The 23,391-nt window shown below is 36.7% G+C and overlaps 3 protein-coding genes across 4 annotated transcripts; 1 reads left to right on the top strand and 2 right to left on the bottom strand.

Annotated features, from left to right (window-relative positions):
• Window positions 1–403: 403 nt before the first annotated feature.
• Window positions 404–4,833, bottom strand: zdhhc24 (zinc finger DHHC-type containing 24). 2 transcript variants are annotated; one of them, XM_053505166.1, is made up of 4 exons: window positions 4,432–4,833; window positions 4,130–4,337; window positions 3,694–3,971; window positions 404–2,430 (listed from the first exon to the last, which is right to left on the bottom strand). In XM_053505166.1, exons 2-4 carry the CDS (start codon window positions 4,312–4,314, stop codon window positions 2,138–2,140), a joined length of 756 nt encoding a protein of 251 aa, XP_053361141.1. In that variant the 5' UTR covers window positions 4,315–4,337; window positions 4,432–4,833; the 3' UTR covers window positions 404–2,137. The 2 variants fall into 2 exon arrangements, with proteins under 2 accessions (XP_053361141.1, XP_053361140.1); XM_053505165.1 differs by having other exon boundaries at window positions 4,130–4,833.
• Window positions 4,834–5,401: 568 nt separating this feature from the next.
• On the top strand, window positions 5,402–14,388 carry LOC128531378 (protein starmaker; the record flags this gene model as incomplete). Its single annotated transcript, XM_053505194.1, is given in 9 exon segments — window positions 5,402–5,430; window positions 5,432–5,506; window positions 9,291–9,441; window positions 9,616–9,699; window positions 10,365–10,425; window positions 10,870–11,319; window positions 12,485–13,151; window positions 13,335–13,565; window positions 13,669–14,388. Coding segments are annotated over 9 exon segments (1,794 nt in total), but the record flags the coding sequence as incomplete, so codon positions are not given.
• A 3,775-nt stretch (window positions 14,389–18,163) lies between these two features.
• On the bottom strand, window positions 18,164–21,325 carry foxa (forkhead box A sequence). Its single transcript, XM_053506442.1, has 2 exons — window positions 21,070–21,325; window positions 18,164–19,344 (listed from the first exon to the last, which is right to left on the bottom strand). The coding sequence occupies exons 1-2, from the start codon at window positions 21,127–21,129 to the stop codon at window positions 18,262–18,264; spliced, it is 1,143 nt and encodes a 380-aa protein (XP_053362417.1). The 5' UTR covers window positions 21,130–21,325; the 3' UTR covers window positions 18,164–18,261.
• Window positions 21,326–23,391: the final 2,066 nt, after the last annotated feature.

Here is a 23,391-nt window from a genome sequence, read left to right as displayed (position 1 = left end):
AGTTGTGCAAGTAACAACTGAGTCAAACATTTTGACCCACTGAGCTACTGACTCAGAAACCAGAAATCCTAAAGTCTATGGTATACTTTAGCATGCTATGCAAGCATCTTTAGTTCAGTTTGATTTTGTATTTATTCTTCTAGCAATAAACACTATCACATGGCATCTTACAGAAATCAGCATCATGGTTTAATATAAAGTATATTGATCTTTTTGGTGTACAATCACAGGCAGTCTATTCTTGTAAGCTCAGTGATTCAAGCCATCAAACAAAGGGATGACATGCAAACTCTATCAGATGGACCACCCCAGGATGCACAAAGCACCACACTAACTATTAATAGACTGTGCAGCTAACTACAATGTATTAAAATCCCAAATTGGTTTGCTTAATTAAAATGAATGAATTTAATAAATGAATGAAATGGCCAAATGACTTTCAACCAGTCCTAGGAGAAAAAATGCAAGATGCACCATAAAACACTAGTGCAATCTCTCCTTCAATATGAGGCAATAAGGGGAATTTAAGTCCTTTTTTTATGGAGTACAAATACAAGTAACTGGTGTTAAACTAGAGTTGAAGTTGTTTAAGTCTGGTAAATTATTATGTTACACAAACATCTACATCCTTGGTAAACACTACAAAGACTCACTGAACACTGTATGAGCTGAACACTGTAGACATTTAATCCAAATCATATCGACATGGACAATGGCATGAAAAACCTTTATGCTTCAATTAGACTTACAGCTATTTTTCCAACTGCACATGCAATATGAATTATAAACCCAAATATGTAAACAAGGACTTGTACATCAAGGAGCTGAAGTTGAGGAACACCACCACCAAGGCACAGCATGGTTCCTTCTAGGTAAATACAGTAGCAATGCTAGCTAAGAACACAACAACAAAGAAATAGGTTTAATGCAGAAATTAGTACATATATATATATATATATATATATATATATATATATATATATATATATATATATTAGCTATTCCTTTTGCTAAAACATGTGCAGTGCACCTGTCCTTGCTCAATGCCTTCAGGGCTGGGGATTTCCTGATTAGGACATTTTTAATGCACCTTAATGGAGAAACACAAAAACAAAACAAACAAAACAGCAAGACCCTTTAAATAGGACCCTGTTACTTACAAAGTATATGAACAAAAACTAATAGGATTATTGATTTATTAGGTTGAAGAGATTGTCATAAAAAAATTTCTGCAAAATAATTGTGTTTTAAAGTCTGCAGACTCAATAGCACCAATTTGTTAATAGTTATTACGATATAGATTATAGACGAGAATTAATGCAAAACCAGTAAGGTAGGAGGAATCATATTTTGCACCATAGAACAAATAATTATATGCTGTATTTATAAACCTGTGCACATTATGTTCTTATCACATAACTGTTATTTATTGTTTCTTTGAATAAACTCTAACAGAATGCTTTTATGAATGATATACAAGACTGCAACATTAATACCTTGGCATACAGATTTAAACATGATATTTGGCACATCAATGACTCATTAAAAAAAGAAGAAAATTAGGAAAGAAGAAAAAGAGGAAATGAAAAATAATGCATCCAAAACAAAATCCTGTCACTGCAATAGCATTCACTTGTTACAATCTGCTGGAACAATAGTAAGTGCATTAAATGCAATTTCTACATAACAATATACTCCACAACAAAACATATTTTACCCATCAATATCACCTAAAAATAAAAACTACCCATAAACCATTTCTATATACAGTGATTTGGCAAAATAACTTGTAAAAAATTAAATTAAGATTTCTTGCTGGTACCCAAAATGCAAAGGTAGCTGGTAATTGTTTAGAGATAGCTGGTAGAATAATTGACTCAGTGCACAGTTACAGTATTCAATGCTTTAAATCTACAAATCTTTAATAAAATCCTTCCCTAGCTTTATAATACTTATATCTCTTACTTCACATTAGCATGGATAGCTGAGCTCAACCAATTTGACTGCTCATGACCCTAAAGTTAATGCTGTCCACAAAAACATAGTTTGCTAGGATTTAAAGATCAAATCAATTGCATCCACTTTTAGATATAAAGAAATTCAGAATCTTTTCAGATGTATAGCCTGCGCAGGACCTTCACTTCATGGGTTCAAGAGAGCCAGTGACTTTGAAGTTGATCCCGTCGCCAGGCAAGGTGGAGGGAATGAGAGGACAGAGCCAGCAGATGTACCAGTGTTCACCCAGGCACTCACGAATATTAGCAAGCACTCCGAGACTGTATGGCCGCCGAGTTGAATACCACTCTCTCGTCGTCTGCCCTCTTAGCATCAACCCCACATGGAAAAAGAGGAAGGCAGAGACCAGCAAGAAGCCCACCACACAGGTGTCAGCAATGAAAGCAAAGGTAAAGGCTTGCGCTGTCACCTGACCTGTGATTTACAGAACAGAAGAGGGATTTTGTCCAGTTTACAGTCATCTAAGTATGTTAAAATGTCTCACTGCAAAAAGCTGAGTCGAAAATTATCCCCACTCTGGCTGTGGAATATATTTTAATTACATTTTAGAAAAGACAAACACATCTGCCAATATATAATATTTCCTCAGTAAAAATGTTTTAGGCTGAGCTGCAAATCAAGGACTCACCATTGTCTTTACACTTTTATCAGACCAAACAGATCAAAGTCCAACGGAGCAAGATTAGGACTATAGGGAGGATGCTTTAACATATAAAAATTAAGTTTTTGCAGAGTGTCGGAAGTGTGGGCAGAAGTGTGCAGACAGGCATTATCATGCAAGATCACGCAAGATCACAACACCTTTGAATAGCAGCTCTCAGTGTTTAACCTAAAGGCTTTAACTCTTAATTAAGTATCTCATCTGTTACAGACAAGCACTGTTGATTGTTTAACCTTTTTACGTCTGGCCCTTAAGAATCCCAGAAAACTGTAAGCATCAATTTTCCAGCTGGTGGTTGAATATTTTTTTTTTCTGGTTAGCAATTAAGGATGTTTCCATTCTATACTTTTGTCTATGCTGCTTACTCTCAGGCTCATACGATGACTATTATATGATGATGCTTAGTGATGAATCCATATATCGTCACTAGTTATTACTCTTTTTAAGAAACTTTCACCTTCCTTAGAGGTGTTGTTGGTTTTTGTCTGCTCCCGGCAAGGGGTAGCCACAGTGGACATCCAGTCTGTACATAAGCATGGCACAGGTTTCATGCCGGATGCCCTAGCTGACGCAACCCTACCACTTTATTCGGGCTTGGGACTGGCCATTGGCTGGGGTTTGGGCACTGGCTGGGAATCAAACCTGGGCTTTTCGCAAGGCAGGTGAGACACCTACCACTGCGCCACCAGTGCCTTTTTCACCTTCCTTAGAGTATCGGTCCAAATTTTGTTTACAGATATCCAAACGCTTCTGTTTATGCTCTTCCTGGAGTTGTTTTGGCAACAGGTACACCCTCAGACCACAAAAAAAAAAAAAAAATCACACTTTTCTTTCGTGCAGAAGTTTTAATACAACCAGAGTCTGGGTAATTTTTGACTCAGCCTTGTATTTTAGGTTTAAATAATATTTATTTCCCATAGAAACATTACTTGACATAAAACTAGAATAGATCACGAAAAAGGAAAACACTATAAAAATGTTAAGCAAAAAATTAAATCCGCTCATTGTGGACTTACCAGTGACCAGCATAATCCATGGCACCATTAGCAGCATGACGCTGTGTAAAGTAACTCCTTCCTTCAAGATGACGATGAAGACCTCAGCGTTCATCACCACCGCGTACAGCAAACCAGCCCACATGAACAGAAGGCAGCTCAGGAAGTAACGGTAATTCCGGAAACCCACACACTGTCCGAAGAAGACGCAGTGGTGATCTCGACGCAGGACACAAACGTTGCAGTCAAAACAATGTGAGCACCTTGGAGGAGTGTGTGTCTCACAGGTGTAACAGTATCTGACAAGTGGAAGAGAAAAAAAAAATGTAATTTGATAGCACTCAAACTATACATATACACAGTGTGCTGATGTGTGGTCAGGACTTAGGGCGATCTGCTGAGTACAGCACATGAAATAGGAGAGAAATCCTTTGCAAATGCAATCAATGTCAATTACCTCCATCCCTGCCCTACGATATCTCCATTAAGAAACACTCCACGGATGCTTGGGTTGGTTTTAAGGAACAGTGAGGCGTTCCATGTTATGCTTCCCAACATGAAGTACTGTGCAAGCAGATGCATGGTCTTCCAGTGAGCAGACCACTCAGACTCCTTCTGTGCTGGCTCCAGGGGAGCTTCCATCAACACCAGATAGCTCACTTCAGCTGTGATGGAGAACACCAGAGTTGTATTGAGTATGATGGGCAGGTGGCGACAACCCTTCGCCACCCCACACCACACCTTACTGCCGAAACTGACCATTTTCACCATCTACCTGCGTCCTGTACTAAAACTCTCCTGAAGCACCAGTAACCTTGTACTCAGCGTCTTAATGCTGGACAATAAAGTCATATGTCACTGTAAAATTCAGCTACTTTGAGAGGGGGTTATTACTGTTTGGAAGAATACCAAAGTCTTTTAAAGCTGTCTTTCAAGTTTAGCAAGTGAGGTATGTTAGCTAGCTAGCTACAATCATGGCAAGGGAAAAAATAAAAAATAAAAATCAGCTGCCCTGTTTCACACCGGTTTAACCGTTTAGTGCCTACAAAATATAGGTTTTAAACCGGCGTCTCGCTCCATTTATATTTTTTATCAGTGTCTGAAATAAGCCCCGACCCCTCAGCCTAGGTGAGCACCTAGCTGACTAGCTACCTAAACGATGGCACGGCACATGACTATGGTGTTACAATTTTTAGCGTCCCTTAAGAGCAAGCAGTTGGGACACATTCGTTCCTACTTACTGAAATTTCTGTATTTTAGGAACTGTTGATATAACACAACACTCACATCTTCTATACTGCTTTATCCTGTATTCTGGGTCGCTGGGACCTGGAGCCTATCCCTGGAGGGCACGAGGCAGGGTGCCAATCCATCCCAGGGCACACATACACACACACACACATACACACATTCACACACTACGGGCAATTTAGGAACGCCAGTGTTGATCTAACAGTCAATCACAATTAAATCAATACTATATTATAACTTTAAATTCAAGCAACACCAAAGTTACCAAACAGGTTTACAGTTCCAACAGATTTACAGTAAAGTCTATATAATACATTTATATAATATAATATATATTAGACATAATAGGACATACAGTAGGAAAAAAAATCCAAGCACACAAATATATGTTTGTTTATTTCCATGAGTAAATTTATCAGCCTGAAGACTACAGTGATAAACACTATGGATCAGAGGATCCCTAAATCCTTAATCCCTAAATCTTTTAATCTGGACAGCAGTTGTTCAGGCTCTGGGGGTTTAGCCATAACGTCTCATATGAAGAGAGATGGAGAGCAGTACAGGATATCAACACTGGCGCTGTGCGAGGCATTTAACAAGGTACGGCCTCATTTCTCATCACAACACCTCACTTATTACTCATATTACATCTTTTTTTTAAGCGGAAACAGGCTCCACATATATAGTATCATAATTGTTCATGTTATTAATCAGAAAAACAAAGAAACGAATTTACAACGCTGAAAACAAACTGCATTCTCCAACATTAACATTGAAAATGTAATGTTATTAAACTGACAGAAGGGGGCGACATTAAGTCAACTGCTGACTCTTCATTCTGCACGATGCTTCATTCTGTTGTCCTCCAATGATTTAACGCTGCTAGAGTCACAGGACCTTGAACTCATAGAGCGTAATATTCATGGCCGATTGCCAATCGAATGATGTCTCCTACATTATTATTATTATACATATTACTATTATGCCAGCCCATCACAAGGCACACACACATACACACATTCACTAGCCTAATCTGCTTGTCCATTCATTCAGCATCTATACCTGACACTTTGTGCTGTGTACAAGGTCAGGGGGCTGGAGCCTATCCCAGGAGACTTTGGGCACGAGGTGGGGTGGTCAATCCATCATAGGGCACACACACACACACACACACACTATGGGCAACTTGGGAACACCACTTAGCCAAATCTGCATGTCTTTGGACTGTGGAAGGAAACTAGAATACCAGAAGGAAACCCAACAAACACAAAAACATGCAAACTCCACATACACAGACAGGCAGGAAAAAACCCTGGAAGTGCATGGCCGCAGTTCTAACCATGATACTTCCATGTAGAATCCACATGGCAAATATGTAGAACATGATTTTTATTATTTATTCTATTTATTAGGAAAATTATTTTTTGTATGCAAAGGCGCCAGCACAAGTAATATGTGGCTGAGAAAGTTAATTTGTTAAACTGTGGTCTAGGCCAGACTACATTGTAGGTTGACTGGCACTTCATTGCCTGTAATATATTACTCAGTGTATTAGTGTGTGTGTGTGTGTGTGTGTGTGTGTGTGTGTGTGAGTGCCATGCGAATGGGTTGGGACCGTATCCAGGGTGTCCCCTGCCTTGTTCCCTACCTAGGATAGGCTCCAGGTCCTACACAGGGTTAGCATTAGCCAGAATGAATGTTGTTATACTTTGCCTATTTAAAAGCTTGTGCTCCCATCTAGATTAATTTAGATTAATAAAACACTTAGGCCTCATTTATGCCTCTTTAAGGAGTACTGTATTTTTGTCATGACATAGAAAGGGGTATTAAGGGTAAACCTAAAACACAGACAAACGCTAACTTACTTTATGCTAGAAAGCTAAATATGTTGTGCTTATTTGTGGTGCTGTGCATTGACAGATCTTGAGGTGACTGATGACTGGTTTGATGAGTTTTTTTTTTTTTAGATGTTTAGAAAACATAAGACGTTTTTCCTTAGGTTTAATCAAATCCAGACACTGCTCCAAACTCATTTCATGAGCAAACAATACAACATTACTCAAAGGTAAATACTTTAACCACCAGATATACTGACGATATTTAATACAAGGGATGCTTGATATTGGTTAGTAGACTTCAGAAATTCTTTCAGTGAGAAATCAAGTGACTGTAATTAAACACATAATGTTTCTTTTTTTTCCCCAAAATTATTATTATGCCCTTACTATTTTATATTCTCACCCATCTCTTTTGTTTCACTCTATTTAGTTTTGGTTATGTTTCACAAACTCTTTCCTTGTAATTCTGATGTGGTTCATATGAGACTGCCCTCTGTTGGACATATGGAGACTGACGCTTACAGTAGACATTTTCCTCAGGGGACACACTGTATTTATTTTTGGTTGGTGGAAAATTTGAGTTGAAGGTAATAGTATCCAAGGGTTCTATCAAGTACTTATATTCTTATATAATAAGAATGCTTATGAACATTGCAGTAGATCACCATAATTGCTTTCTAGACACAGGGGAAACTTATTTTATTAAGTAGAATTAATACATTTATAATTTCCCTATGTATATAATAACTGAATTTTTTAATGAAGTGAAATTTGGTTTCGAAAGTTGCGAATCACTCACTCACTCACTCACTCATGTTCTATACCGCTTTATCCTGTATTTAGGGTCACGGGGACCTGGAGCCTATCCCCGGAGACTTAGGGCACAAGACGGGGTACACACTGGACAGAGTGCCAGTCCATCGCAGGGCACACACACATACTGTACACACACTTACTGTACGACTCTTTCACACAATTTGGGGATGCCAATGAACCTAATCTACACCTTTGGACTGTGGGAAGAAACTGGAGTACCCTGAGGAAACCCACCAAGCACAGGAACATGCAAACTCCATTTCATGCACACAGAGACGGAAATCCCAGCCTAGAACACCAATTAGCCTAACCTGCATATCTTTGGACTGTTGGAGGAATCCAGAGTACCCGGAGGAAACCCACCAAGCACGGGGAGAACATGCAAACTCCATGCACACAGAGACGGGAAACGAGCCTGGTCGGGAATCTAACCCGGACTATGGAGGTGCAAGGCGACAGTGCTAACCACTACCACCACTATGCCGCCTACTGCGAAACGATAATTTTTAACTCTAAAATCTTTAACTCTAGTTGGAATAAAGAATTTGTAAAATAAGAAAAATGCATTAATGCACATAACCTATTTTTAATCTATAAAACATAAAGACAGGAACAAAATTTATAATAAAAGCAACTGCCAAATATTTATAAAAACTATATTCTTCACACATTTACTGCCAAATAGTGCATGATCTTTTCTGCTGATTTTTTCAGCACTTTCTAAATAGGTATTGACAATTAAAGTGAACTTTTAATTCAATTAAAGTACCAATTAAAGCACCAGTGACCAAACAACAATTTATTAGTTAAGGCCTTTGGATCCAAATAATTTGTGTGTATTCAGCTGGTGTGTTTACAAAAATAGTTTTGGATCAAATTGGAGGGTTGCATCAGGAAGGGCCAAGCTTGTATGTGCAGACCGGATGGTCCGCTGCGGTGACCCCTTGCCGGGAGCAGCTGAAAGACCAACAGCAGTTTTTGTATAGTGATTTGAGTAATATAATAGGGCCAACAATTAGTAAGCCTCATAAAACCAGGGACATTTGATGTGGTTGTGCCATAAATTTCTTTAAAAAAATGTAAACATATATCACCAGTCTCATTAGTGACATCATTCATGTCAGAGACACTTTTAATCACCCAAACATGAGAAAATGGGTTGAAACAAGATCAGGAGTTTACAGGGGAGGTGGCAGTGACTCCTATCTGAGTTTCTGCAAGTCATCTCGTGAGTGATTGTGTGTATAGTTCCCACAGACAGCTGTGTCTCTTTCACAATTTCAAGGATCAGGTGTTCCACTCACTGAATATTTGCATGAACAACTGCAATGGGATTCAAGCCGCCTTGACGGGAATCATTATTTAAGGAATTATGGCCTTCCTTAAAAAGTTTGTAACATTCAGATGTCTTACTACAGCTAAAAATCTGTACTTGTAATGTACTGTACTTGAAATACAGAAGTAAATGTCAATCAGTTTGTCTTAAACCCCCTTCATAATTAAATGTACAGAACAAATTGATTAGAAAAGCAAAACATCACATAAGTAAGTGTTCAGTTTTAATATTACTCAAGTAAAGTATAAATGCATCAAAATACATACTTATAGTGAAAAAGTACAATCAGGCATTTTCTCCCCACAGACATTAGTGTTGTGCTGTTTACGTTTTTTAAAATATGTCCTTTCCCCCTCTTTTTGTGTCTGCAATAACAGGGTCACTCAGTTGCAGCATCAGTTGCAGGAACTGAGTGAGAGAGAACGCAGAGCGCGAATCCATAACAAGAAACTTTTGCAAGATTTCCAGAGAGCACAGAACACCCTCAGTGACTTGGTGGCTCAGACTGAGACCATGAACACCATAAGGGTGTGTAAACTGGCAAACCTACTACTGCCATTTTGAAAACATACTGTTGTCTTTAACTATGAGAAATCATATGTTTTAATTATAAAACAGATTATAAAAGTCATGGTCTATTAGATCCAGAGTGTTTTCTGTTGTATTCCCATGATTTTACTAGACTAACTCAGCTTTTCACAGATAGAGTATGAGAAGTACTTAGAGGAGAACTATCCTAAATGGCTGCAGAAACTGCAAGACAAGAGGTTGTCTCAACAGCAAAAGGTACTTTCTGTAGTTCTTACTTATTTTAACAGATTAAACTGCACAAAGTTACAGGACTTTTTCTCACATAAAATCCAGCTGAAAATGATGCCACAGCTAACAACCCGGAGCAACGAAGGCTATCGACAACTGCTGCTCACGCACAGTTAGAGATAACACTTGCAGGATAGTCCTATTAACATAGGAGTGCTAGTATGCCACGCTTTAATCTTTTGCGCATGGTCAATCTGCTTTCGCAGCCAGGGTTTGTACTTGCGATCCTACAAAATTTAAGGCAAACTCTGTTCTATTCCTCCACATAGGAGCCACCGAATCAGATATATCCAAGACAAACTTGATGCTCACTGCTCATGGCAGATCAAACTATCTAGTTCCAGTCACTGGCTGATCAATCTAAATATTTTTATAGAATATAAATTCTGGATGCTGTCAGGACAAGCGTCTTTGTTCCTATTTGCAAACAAAAATCATTACTATAGCTGTATTCTTTCCAACCAAATAAGAGCCATCGGAAAAAATCCTTTAAAGACTGAAAAGATTCGAGATTCCCCTTATGCGGATGACTTTACTTTGGATATACAGGTACCATGTCTTCAAAAATAAATTTAAAAAAATGAATTTAAATGAATTTTTAAAATGATTTTGTACTTTTTATGTTTGTCCAGATGATAAATCAGCATCTAAAGGCCTGTACGTCACAGACAGAGGAAGAAGGTCAAAGGACAGATAAAGTCAACAAACACTCTTTTAGAATCAAATCTCCTCCAGCCATGTCTCCTGACTCATCTCATTGTGCCATTTTTAATTGCCATCCACACATATCTGACCACAGGGATAACATGGCAGAAGGTAAAAACCTACAAATTACTCTTAAAAAATATCTATTTTATAGTAAAATGTTACAGTAGTTACTGGTTATATGAGGGTTAAAATAATAGCAAAAATCTGAAATACGTAAAAAAATAAACACATACAGATGACCACTTATTGTACTGTATGTCATGTATGAAAATTAATTTTGCTTAGTATTATGTAATTAGTTTGAGAATTTTGCGTGCAGTTTATCGTTTTGTGATTTTATTTGTTTTGAGCTCAATTTCTTTTAACTCAATGTTTATTTACTTTGTGTTCATGTTTCAATATTTTGGCATGTTTTATTCCACTCAGACAGGAAACAACATTCCATAAATTCTACATTTTCTTCAATGAAGTTAACCCAGCTACAGCCTCCAGTAACTGAACTGGAGCAGAGTATCATCTCCAAAAGCACAAAAAACATCCAAAATGTGCACCAAGCTTTTAATTCACCTTTGCCTGACCCTAGCCTATTATCTGGTGATGCACTCCACAATCTTTACTCAGTAGTTCTGCAAGAACCCCCTTCATACGGCCATTTAAGGCAATATCCAAACCTCGAGGGATCTTGGAGTGAAAGGTTTACCCTGAGCGTTCAACGTCCTACTGATTGTCTTTCTTGGCCACGGCTGCCTTTGATTAAAGGAGATAAGAATGGAAAAGAGGGAGAAGGAATTCAGAAAGATGCACCATTAAACTCTCAGGGTGAAAATCATTACATGCAGAAGCAAAGGAAGAAAGTCAACAGCATGAACAGTAAGGCAGGTAAGATGAGATTACACTCCTATCGACAGCCCTGTCGCCTTGCACCAACAAGGTCTAGGTTCGATTCCCGGCCAAGCTCGATTCCCGTCTCTGTGTGCATGGAGTCCTTCCTGTGCTTGGTGGGTTTCCTCTAGGTACTCCAGTTTCCTCCCACAGTCCAAATTAGCAGGTTAGGCTGATTAGCGTTCCCAAATTGCCCGTAGTGTGAGTGTGTGTACAGTATATGTGTGTGCCCTGCGATGGATTGGCACCCTGTCCAGGGTGTGCCCTAAGCCTCCAGGGATAGGCTCCAGGTCCCTGCGACCCTAAATACAGGATAACGCGCTATAGAAGATGAGAGAGTGAGAGTAAGTGATATTTTGTCCAGTTTTTTTAGAGAATTTAATAATACTTAAGCTTCAATTGAGAAATATGGATGAACTACAAAATAAATACAGCATGGTAAGAATCTTTATGGTATATTTTTAATGAATTAGTCATCCATATGCAGGCAGTAGACTAGACACTCACAACTTCATAATAATGATTAAGTATTGAATAATTGTAACCAATAGAGATTTTTTTTTAATTCTATATTTTTATGTTCATTTTTTAAATTTGTGATTATAAAATGTTGCCATTCCTCTATAATCCCACACCATTCACAAAACAGCAGGCAAAGGATCCTGTGTGCAAAAAGCAAACATTTTGCTTGGTTTGTTTAGAATTGTAAAAAAAATTGAATAATTCTTTTTTTAGTAATTAATAATACTGAACCAGGATATTTATAAAATCATGATACTAATAGAATTGCAAAACAAATCAAATTGGCATCTGGGTATCGTAATATTGTGTTATCGGTTGGTCCTTGGTGACTCCCATCCTTAGTAATCAAGATATAATTTATTACTTCTGCATGAATTGGAGAGGAATAAGAGACTCCGCACAGATATTCATTAAGGTCTGAGGTCGAATGACGAGCCTTTTTTTTGCTGGTTGTGACTGCAACACGTGACCACACACTTAAACAAAAGTCAGTGTTTCTCAAAAATCTGCCCAAGAAAAGTAGGATATGCACACATAGCACTTTATTAATATCCAACAAAAATGTAATCTAAAGATAAGACCTTTTTAATATATTGTTTTGCTGTTCATAGTTAAAATTTCAGTAATATTTCCTTTAAAGCTGCTCATAGCCTCTCAACTGAAGCTCAGATGAGAAGAAATAAGAGGAGCGAAGAAAAGGGGACACACAAGACAAGGAATGAGGGTACGTCCTCGATGTCAAGCAGTCAGTCTATTCCAAAGCACAAGAGAAGTAAGCACTCTGATAGCAGAAAAACTGCATTCAAGAAAAAAGTTGCTGGAGAGTCTCCTAAACAGTTACTGAAAGAGAAGGAGGATGATGAAACACTCTCAAGCATTTCCTATACAGATGAGACAAGAGGGATGCAGAGATATACAGAGACAGAAGATGAGATAGGCGAGGAAAAAGAGATGTTAAGTACTGAATGGAAGCATGTGAATGATGGAATAAACAGACATTCAACTCAAAATAGTGAGAAGAAAGCAAATCTGTGTGAAGAACAGAAAAAAGAAGGAGATGTTGAAAAATATGGAAAACAGAGCAGTACAGATGAAAAAGCTTTAAGAAGCAACACATGTGTTAAGGAATCTGTTTTGGAGGTGGAAGAAGTAGTAGAAGAGGAGGAGGAAGATAGGGAGAAGGGAGATGAAGATGAGAAGAGCAGCGTCTCAGAAAATAGTAGCAAAGGAGAGGAAATTGAATCTAATCAAGAAAGAAATGTCAACAAAGGCTTCACATTAGATTTAGAAAGCAACATCCAGGACAGGTAATATACCCCCCAAAGAAAACCTTTTACAATGAGACAATACATGTTTATATTGCATAATTCCTGATTTAACCCTGAATAACTTCTTAGTCTCAGAGAGCTGTATGAAGAAGATACTGAAGAGGACCTGACTGAAAAGGAGGAAAACATAGAGGAGGAGGAGGAAGAGGGGGATGATGATGATGATGATGATGATGATGATGTGATAGTAGAAAAAGCATGCTCATGGCCATCTCATCCTGATTGTAAAGATACTAATTATCAGGATGATGATGATGATGATGATGATGCTGATGATGATGATGATGATAATGGTGGTGATGGCAATGACAATGACAACGATACTGATAATGATGACAATAATGATGATATTGAAGATCTTCTTACACCACAGAGCTTCTCTATGCAATACCAGTAGGTATTTTTCCATGTAATCATATTTTATTTACATAATTATATACAGTATTTCTTTTTCTTTTAAATATTTTGTTTGTTTATTTGTTTGCTTTTAAAACAGGAAAGAAGAAAAGAAAATAAATACTCAAATTAAAAGGTACCAGTAACTGCCCAAACCATGTAGTCATTGTATAACCTACATTAAATTCAAGAGTATTGTCGTTAATGCATAAAAATAACTTGGGCCATTTTATGTTTTTAATGTAATAAGGTTACCCCAGTAGCTCCAAGCTACATAACTTTTTAAAAAGTATTTCCATCAAAAACAAACTTTACATGTTAATGAACACATGTTCTGGTTGTGGTAAGTTGAAACTAGTATGTGTTTTTTGATAAGGGGTTGCAATGCCCTCACCCAGGATGACAATGATGAAAATGTTCTTATGAGAAAATTTGGACATACATGTTAAGTCTACATCATTTTCTTCCATCATCATAATCATCAATACAGCACTGAATGAGGAATATCACTCACAAATGGACTAAATATCTCCAGCTTCAGAGACTTGTACAATCACAAAAGTTTAAGGATATTTGTGTTTTATAGTGACCCAACACCTTTTTAAATAAATGTGTTGTTTGTTCCTTTAATTTCTTACCCATCTGTGTAGATCTACCTCACTAATGATGATTTAAACAAACATGACCTAATTTTTCTTTAATAACATAAAAGTATGTGAGCTCTCAGGTGTACGATTTGCTATCTGAGTTGGGTTACCATCCTTCATCAAGGGTTGCAGCTGCTACCATGTGTCACCTGTGTAACCACACTTATGAACAATACTTGTTTAATTCATTGTAGGTCCCAAAAAGAGATATGCATGCCCCTAGGGGTATTTGCAGGTACTACATAGGGTGTATACCTGCAAAGGAAAACTTGACTTTTCAGGAAGGAGGAAGCAACTAATATATAATATATAATATATTGTATATAATATTAATGAATATATATATACAATATATATATATATATATATTTTTTTTTTTTTTTTTGCTTTTTTATATTTTAAGCTTTAAACTATATGTTTAGTTTATATGTTAGTTTGTTTAAATATCTAGTTCATATTGTGGTATTTAAAACAGGCTATTGTACTTTAAAATATTAAGTATGTTTCAGTATTATCAGTTCTCTACTTTGCTTTTAACTAAACATCTAGCTATAATTTGTTGTTGTTTAGATTATATGTATAACAACAATTACAAAACAACAACACTTTTTAAAGAATAAATTCTTTAACTAAATGTAAAAAAAAATTAAAATGTATTACTGTTCTTTATAAAACATAGTATATAACTCTACTTTTTGTAAATTCATAAGGTTTAAAAGTAAGTATTGCTCATAAGGTATTTAGAAATACATAATACATTACAGGCTTGCAATGCTTATTGGGGATGAAGGTAAACTTAACAGGGACAAATGACAAGAAGATAAAACCTTACTCATTGACATCTTATATATATATATATATATATATATATATATATATATATATTATCACTCCTATCCTTTTGCAATTGGACCGAAACTCACTGCTAGTCTGTGCTTTTAGGATATGAACAAGGTTTATAACCTATACAGCAAACACAGACAACCAGACTGAAAGATTAATAGAGAACAACACAGAGAATTACAAAGAGATGAAAGAGGACAAACCGGTACAGGGAATCCCTCCGGCTTTTATGTTATTTGCTGGGAGCTTATCTGCTTGCCTTGAAAGAACCACAGTACTGTCACTGTGCAAACACAGGTGGGTCTGCTCGGGCGACAGAGAGAGAAAGAGATATGATGGAGAATAATAGAAAAAAGGGAATCGATCACAATGAAGGACATTTAATGAAAAGAGAATTGTGAAGAGAGAACAGATCATCTCCCCTTACACACCACACCAAAAATGCATTTCCTTATTCTGAGTTAGCACAAGTATTCACAGAGTGCTATATGTGTAATTTGAATGTAGCAAGTGTTTGAACACTTTCCTCTTTAGATTGGAAGCACAGCCTAGGGGAGGAGGGTGAGATGGAGTTCAGGCAGTGAGATGAGGCCGAGTGAGGGGGTAATGGGGCTGAGCGATGGCTGTTTAAGCGATGGCTGTTTAAGCGATGGCTGTTTGAACAGGCATGTTTGCATGGATGAAAAGGGACAGAGGGACGCTAGCAAAGATGCACATTAACAGACAGACGATGAAAAAAAGGCTGCCACTGTGTAAACTGCACCGGCCCAGTCTTTACTTCTGGTGTCCATGACAACGCTGCAGAAGCTACTCTTTGCCAGTCACATAGCCCTCCTTTTGACATAGAAACAAAACGTCTCCAATGTGGCAAGTCAAAGCAGACATTTTAAATCCGTTACTGCTGTAAACCAACAGCTACAAGCGTTGTCTTTTCCTAAATTGTAACACACATTCTGTAAAGACATTTTAGCTGAAAATGATTTTAACTATAATAAATGTACGCTGTTATATTAAGTAGCTTTGAGTCCTTTAATGAAACTGCAACTAATGGTATCTATAATAGCAGTGCCACTCGGGAATAAAGAGGCATCTTAGTAATTATAGGCATTTATGTACGAATATTTTCTATGAAATTGTGAAATTTTCTTTTTGGTGGCTAAAATTTGTTTAACTGTACAATCTAAAGAATATTTGAAAAGGCAGAACAGTATTTAACCTTAAGTACAAGAAGTACAAAATTCATTCAAAAACAAAATAAATTTTATAATAAGCACTGTTTTACAAAGCTGAATTTCAAACAAAATTACTGTTTGATGATCTGTTTATTTGTTAATCTGTTTATTTGATTGGTTTATTGGCTTTTCATGTGACTATTATAATATAAATGGACGTTTTGGGGCTTTTCATATCCGCCCACAACATTCAAATTTAATTATAGACTAAGAAAGCCTGAAGCTCTTTAGTATCCAATAGGTGATTACTACATTTCTATATTACAAAGGCCTTTTGATCTGTTGAACAAATCCAACATTTTATTAGCCATGGTTTATAAATCAGGTTACTATTCGGTTTGTATAAGAGAGAAGAATGTACGTCTGGGCCTGATGATGAGTCCTAAGGATTTAAGAGGTTAATCAAAGACAATCTCTTCATCTGTGATATCCGTGTCCACCACAATGTGGAACTCACAGTATGGCAGTCAGAACTCAAAACTCATGAACTCCTCATCCCTTAGTCTTTCACTGTGGATTGGACACACACAGAGGGGAGACCATAGCCTCTGCTCAGATCGCTGTGGGTGTCCTGGTGCCCCTGCTGTGGAACACACTGCTTTGGGGAGGTCTGTCGTTAAAGCTGGTGTCATCCCTTTGTCCACATCCACTTGTACACAATGCTGCTTTGCCAAGATACAAAGCTTAGCTCCGAAGGGGTGGAAGGAAGGTCAGCACCTTTTGAATAACCTTCCTTGCACAGCCATGTAGTAGAATGAGATGTGACACACTGGCCATGTTACATTATTTACTCACCCATCCTGGATATTACAACCATCTCACATCTTAAATAAATGAATTATAACTTATTTCCATATAAAAGCAACTATTAATTATAGTGTTACTGATTTCCAACATTACTTATTATTCTCATATCTTTATAGATGTTTAATTGACTTTGAGCATTTATTTAGTTACTGTACCTTTATATTTAAAATACCACTGTTTATTAAAAAAAAAAGGAATTATACAGCCTTGAAGACAGGCTCTTTTACTGTAGCTCTTTTAATCAGCCATCAGTTCAAAAAGTGTCTATTTGACAGATTTAAGCAAATGCTCTGTGATTTGCCTACCTTTTTGTAGAATTGTTGGGCTTCACTTAAGTTCCATAGAGTCATTACTGGACCTAGTGGCTAAACATGGCAACACATGCAACCAGAGGTCTGTTGGGGTTTTGTGATACTGACTTGTTGCAAATTACAGTATATTTTACCTTTTATGGGTGTCCACAGATAAGTCCATACTGCCATACAACTTCAGTAACTATATATTGGTAAAACATGAGTTAAAAGTCGAAATGGAATTTGTGAAATGTGCTTTTGTCTTGTAACTAAAATGTCCTGATTCAACTATTTTCAATGTTAAGTTAATTATAAAATGCAAAGTGAAGTCACTTCGACTTTGACCACAGATTCTGCCCATAGGTCAAATAAGTGGTTATTGTCCATATGAAAACTATACATTAATGCATTACTACTAATCTAACTATTTGGCTGGACAAAGCATTTTCACTGGTTTCACTGGTAGTGCAGTTACTGCACATTGCCTTTGTAGCAGTATAAGTCAATTGTGATAACCTCTAAACATTTTTTTAGGAAATGTTATTATTTAATGTCATCCTATCCTACCAAAATGTATGATCAATTGCAACTACTGCAAAACCAAACATTTATAACATCAAATACAACCAAAAACACTTCAGGTATATTTGAAATAAAAATGTAAGAGCTTTATGTGATTATTTTTTTTAATTATATGAAGAAATTTAGCAAATGACTTAAGGATCCTGTCAAAATATAACTATGACAAACACTTTTGCATTTGAGGTCAGGTTTATTGTCTAAAATTTTCATTTATCTACAATATTTTAATAGGTCAGTCAAACACATAAGTAGCACTTCAGTAGCACAGACAAATGGCTAAACTAATGCTTTAGGAGGAACTTAAAACTGGCAGTGAGCACATGCTGAGTCCAGAGTAACACACTGAGTCTCCTGCATACGAGGACTCCTCCTTGCCTGTGAGATATGGATTGTACTGATGAATGTTGGAGCTTGATGTAGGATAATAAACAGGGTAAGTCACAGGAGGCTCATAGCACTGAAAGTCCATGATTGGTGGTACAGAAAGAGACTGGTGAAAGAAGGGTTCCCCATGAACACAAGCCTCTGGAGGGCAGGAGGCTGTTGGCTGAAGTGTTGACATTGTGGGGTAATGTATATTTGTTAGGTGTGCAGAAGGTTCTGAGGATGGAGGAAATGGAGTCAGTGAATGTGTGGCGTTTTGCTGAGGTGCGATATGTGAGGGTGACATGGAGGGGCAATCCATGTCTGGCAACACTGTTGGCATAGGAGGTTTGGAAGGCATAGCTGGGGACATAGGTGATAAGACTGTCAATTTAGCATCTGATGTTTTTTTCTTGCCCTCTTCCTTTACTCTGTCTGCTTTTTTTGAAGCACTTCTAGTTGTGGATGATGATGTTGCACTCTGGCACCGAAATCGTTTCTGCCGGCGCATGTAGCAGCCATTTTCAAACATGTTGCCAGAGTCAGGGTGCAGGGTCCAGAAGGAGCCTTTCCCCAGAGAATCTGGGGACCTTGGGACACGCACAAAACAGTCATTAAAAGAAAGGGAGTGACGGATAGAGTTTTGCCAACGCTGTTGATTTTGCCGGTAGTATGGAAAAAGCTGGCGTATCCAGTCATAGATCTCATTCAGGGTGAGTTTCTTAGATGGTGACTGCTGAATAGCCATGTAAATCAGTGAAATGTAGGAATAAGGAGGCTTGGTGTGGTTGAAGGTTCTCCGGTACACCGATTTCATGTCAGGAAGCTCTAGTCTGTTATGATCTGTTTCAGGACATCTCTGTTGAGTCAGGGCATCTGGAGGTGTCTCAATCCTTTCTGTGACTTCTCCAGCCATTGATTCTCTTGGGAGACTGAAGATTTGATGGGGATGCTCTAGAGAGGAATAAGGACCACTGCTTAATCGCATACTGTCTGCTCCACGATATGCCTAAAGCAAAAAGCCAAGAAAAGATTAGGGGGAATTTTTTTTTTTTTTATGTTAGAAACACACAGCCTAGATGTATGGAACTGGAGCACTACTATACCCTCAGAAATAAAGGTTGGACCCCTGACCAACAAGAGTGCACCTTAATAAACCCTCAACAGCTCAGTATCTTTTCTAATTTTTTTTTTCAGTATGTTGAAATGTTGAGGACAGCTGTATTTTTAAGCTTGACTCTAACAAACAGGTTCCTAAACCTGATCCTGTTGTATTCACATTTTAGTTTTTTCTTTGTCTAACACAAGAAGGTACAGTACTGATGAAGGACTCTGTATTAACTGAATTTAAAATTCAAGACGGAATAAATGCTAAATAAATGCTCAGTGACCTTTAGGTTTGATTTCCTTTTTGTTTCTTTGCGAAAACATTGCTTACACCAAGCTCACAGACGAGTGTTTTGGTTTCACTTGGAATTCCAGCACCTTCTCGTTGTGGTAGCTCTTCTGAGATCCGTATCATTCGTGTCATTAGCTCGCCTCGGCTAACTGAATGGAAATGATATTCGGGCCACCCACCCTGCTGATAACCCCGCCATTATCCTCCCTGTTCACCGCCTATTGTTCCTCTTTAAGTCACTCGCCGTCCGCTATATTTCTGTTTCATGTCAGAAGCAGTGACGGAGGCTCTTTTGAGACCGGCTTGTGACCTCCGTTGTCTACTTTCTTTTTTGCCCGGCACATTGTCGCTCATATTTCCGCCCTTTTAAGTCACTATAGTATTCGCGCTTTGTTACACTGCGAGCTGAACACACCGCGCCTCGGTCACTGAGAGAACCGCCGGAGCCTATCACAGAGTCAATCAATGAGGTACAGGCGGACCACACACAGCTTTACACACACACACACACACACACAGCTTTACACCCACACACGCACACGCACTTTACACTTGTGAGGCGAAAGTACACATAAGGTCACGTAGGCAATTAATTTCAGATATTTCAAATTATGTTTATATTATTTTAGACGAATTATATTATATTATATTATATTATATTATATTATATTATATAACAGCCTATAGGCCAGCTTTATTAAAATATTTAAAGAATTTCACGTGCATTTTTTTTATTACGCATATAATTTTTTAAATGTTTATCCCCGTCGAAATGTATTTGTTTTCACATAAAGTTATATATCGTATGTACAACATGCCATTTCTAATATTTTAAAACTCTTCTTGTTAATAATAGTTAAATTATGCTGTTTTATATATATATATTCTCTTCAATTACATTCTGGTTATTATAACTCCTAAGATTAAACCTGTTCCCCTAGGTTTGCTTTACATTAATCGAATACAGTTTAAAATACGTCATAAATAAATAAATAAATAAATATACAAACAAATAATATGAAATGAAGCGAATAAAAAATGTGTAGTAATTTTTTCAGTTACTACAACTTCAAATACTTTAAATACTCTTACATAATTATTACTATCATTATAATAAAGTATAGCAACAATTGAATAATACATATAGGGAAATATATGAAAAATATATACATTTTATTAATATTAGTATTAAAATTATTAAGATGTATGACTTGTATTAAATATATAATATAAATAAATAAAAAACCGTTTCTGGTAAATTTATCACAGTCTTATTCGTGGTCAAAAGACAAAATTTAAACCTTTTACTTGCCATTAAGTGAAAAACATTCCTACCTGGTTCATGTAAAAACTCGGCCATTCATCACTTCTCTCCTGCTTCACTCCGCCGATCATACTGTATCTTCTCCTCTTCAGAAAGTTACAGTCTGAAACTGGGTTGTTGTTGTTTTTTGATCTTGTTTACTGTATTTTTTAACCTAAAAAAAAAATCAACACATAGGTAAATACAGCCCTGATGGTTTACCTAAAATATAAATAAAATAAAGCTGAATGTTTGAGAAGTCCCTTCAGTTTCTCCTAAGTCTGGAGCATAAGCAGTTTGATCAGCTTTCTTAGAGAAGCTGTGAGCTTTGAGAGGTTTTTTCCTCCTCGCCTCTCCCTCCCAGCTCACCGTCCTGCCCTCTGCACATTTCCATTTGTTCTTTACATGTGAAGTCAAATACAGTCCTGGCTCAGTGCTGTTAAAAAGCCCAGCAGTGAAAGTGCTGCAACAGCTGCTGACATGAAACAAAATGTGAATATTATTGAGGCATAAAACAGGACAAACACACTCGTTTAACAGGCCAAATTAAGTCATTAGAATCAGTCTTTAAAACAATTCTTAGACATTTTCAGTAGATAAATACAGGACTAGACCTAATCACAAGTTTAAACAAGCACCTAGACAGATCTGATTATTTAAACACTGATTAGTTTGTTTATAACAATGAATTAATTATCCGTATTATTACCTTAAAATTAGTTCCTATTAAAATAAAAGAAGAGAAACCTGTGTGATTAAGTCTATTTGCACTTGGCAAAATAAGATTCGGGCTAGGCAAACGTACAAATGTTATTGTCCGTGTTTAAAAAATGAAATAACTTACCTATATTAAGGTGATACTGCATTATTTTGGTTATTTCTTTTTTTTTTTTACCATTGAAAAAAAGGAGATGAGGGGGTATTAACATTTAAATTGTATTGATTTCCCCCCAGAAAGAGAGAGAGAGAGAGAGAGTTTAGGTAAAAATCTGTTTAAGAAAATTTTACTATTTCTGTACATTTTTACGGCTAATTAACTTAACTGTTGGAGTTTTTAAATTGATAATTGGACTGAAAAAATATACCACGCAGCTGTTGTGGCTATATATATATATATATATATATATATGTATTTTTATTTTTTATTTTTTTAAGAAATTCAATAATTAATCTTCTTTTCACATTTCCAGCCTTGTGTTCATGCTGACAGGCAGCTGGCTGCTAGACTCGGGGTGCTGGGTGTCATTTTTATTGCAGCAAAGCAAACATTTACTCTGCAGGCAATTTAAACGCGCCGCCTCCTCCGCGCCACCTCCCCCAAAACTCATCAACCTTCAGCTAACAATACTGAAAGCACTGCATGCATCAGTGTGGAAAAGCTAAACCAGCGCTGATGTTTTCCTACACTTCAGAATATTCACTCCAGATTTCCTTAAAATGCGAGTTTTTTTTTTTTTTTTTTAAAAGATAAGATATACCTTCATTATTATTCAATATTCTGGAAAAGTTTGTCTTCTGTGAAATAACCATTGAAGCTTAATTGTCTTTTTACAATAATAAAAGTATGCATTTAAAAGTAGTATACTGTACATATAATGAAATCCTATATTATAATATGAAAAACAATACAATAATGTATTATTATTATTATTATTATTATTATTATTATTATAATATGGATCTAGAGGAATATTCCCCTTCTATGCATTTCCTTAATAAAAAGCAATTAATAATGAAAACATTTATGTCCTCAATTAATAATAAAATAACATTGTGTATTGTATAAAGGGGCCTCCATTTCCCATTGGCTAAAATTTCTCAGGTCTTATGGTGGATTTTGAGATGTGGTTGGGTTAAAAATATTTCAACATCCATAATTAATTATATTACCTTTTGTGTGTTCACCTTGCACATTCTGACTAGGGAAATATTTGCTATATATAAAAAAAACCCTGAAAGCATTCAAAATGGATTAAATTATGTCAGGTTATCTGCTCTATTTTGTCAACTCTTACGTGTTTATTATAAGGCTATTCTAAAACTGTACTAGATAGTAGTCTATATGCTATGTCATGTGTAAAAGCATCTTGATATAGATATTTAATTCTCATATACATTACAACGTAGTAAAGGAATGTTATAAATAATACAGAGTTTAAGTTAAGTCAGTTAAGTCCTTACTACAGTTTATCTATCTGTCCATAAAAGCCAAAGAATTGCCATCAGCTGTGTAATGGGAAGTTTAAAGTGTGACCTTCAGCACACAGATGAGTTCACAGGTAACCAGCCTCACTGATTTACCTACAAAGTCCCTAAAGTGGTCCCAAAATAGTCCTCAAGAGCCTGGATCACAC

This window comes from Clarias gariepinus, chromosome 10, assembly GCF_024256425.1.
Source record: "Clarias gariepinus isolate MV-2021 ecotype Netherlands chromosome 10, CGAR_prim_01v2, whole genome shotgun sequence".
NCBI lineage: Eukaryota > Metazoa > Chordata > Actinopteri > Siluriformes > Clariidae > Clarias > Clarias gariepinus.
This window is presented reverse-complemented; position numbering and strand designations above follow the sequence as displayed.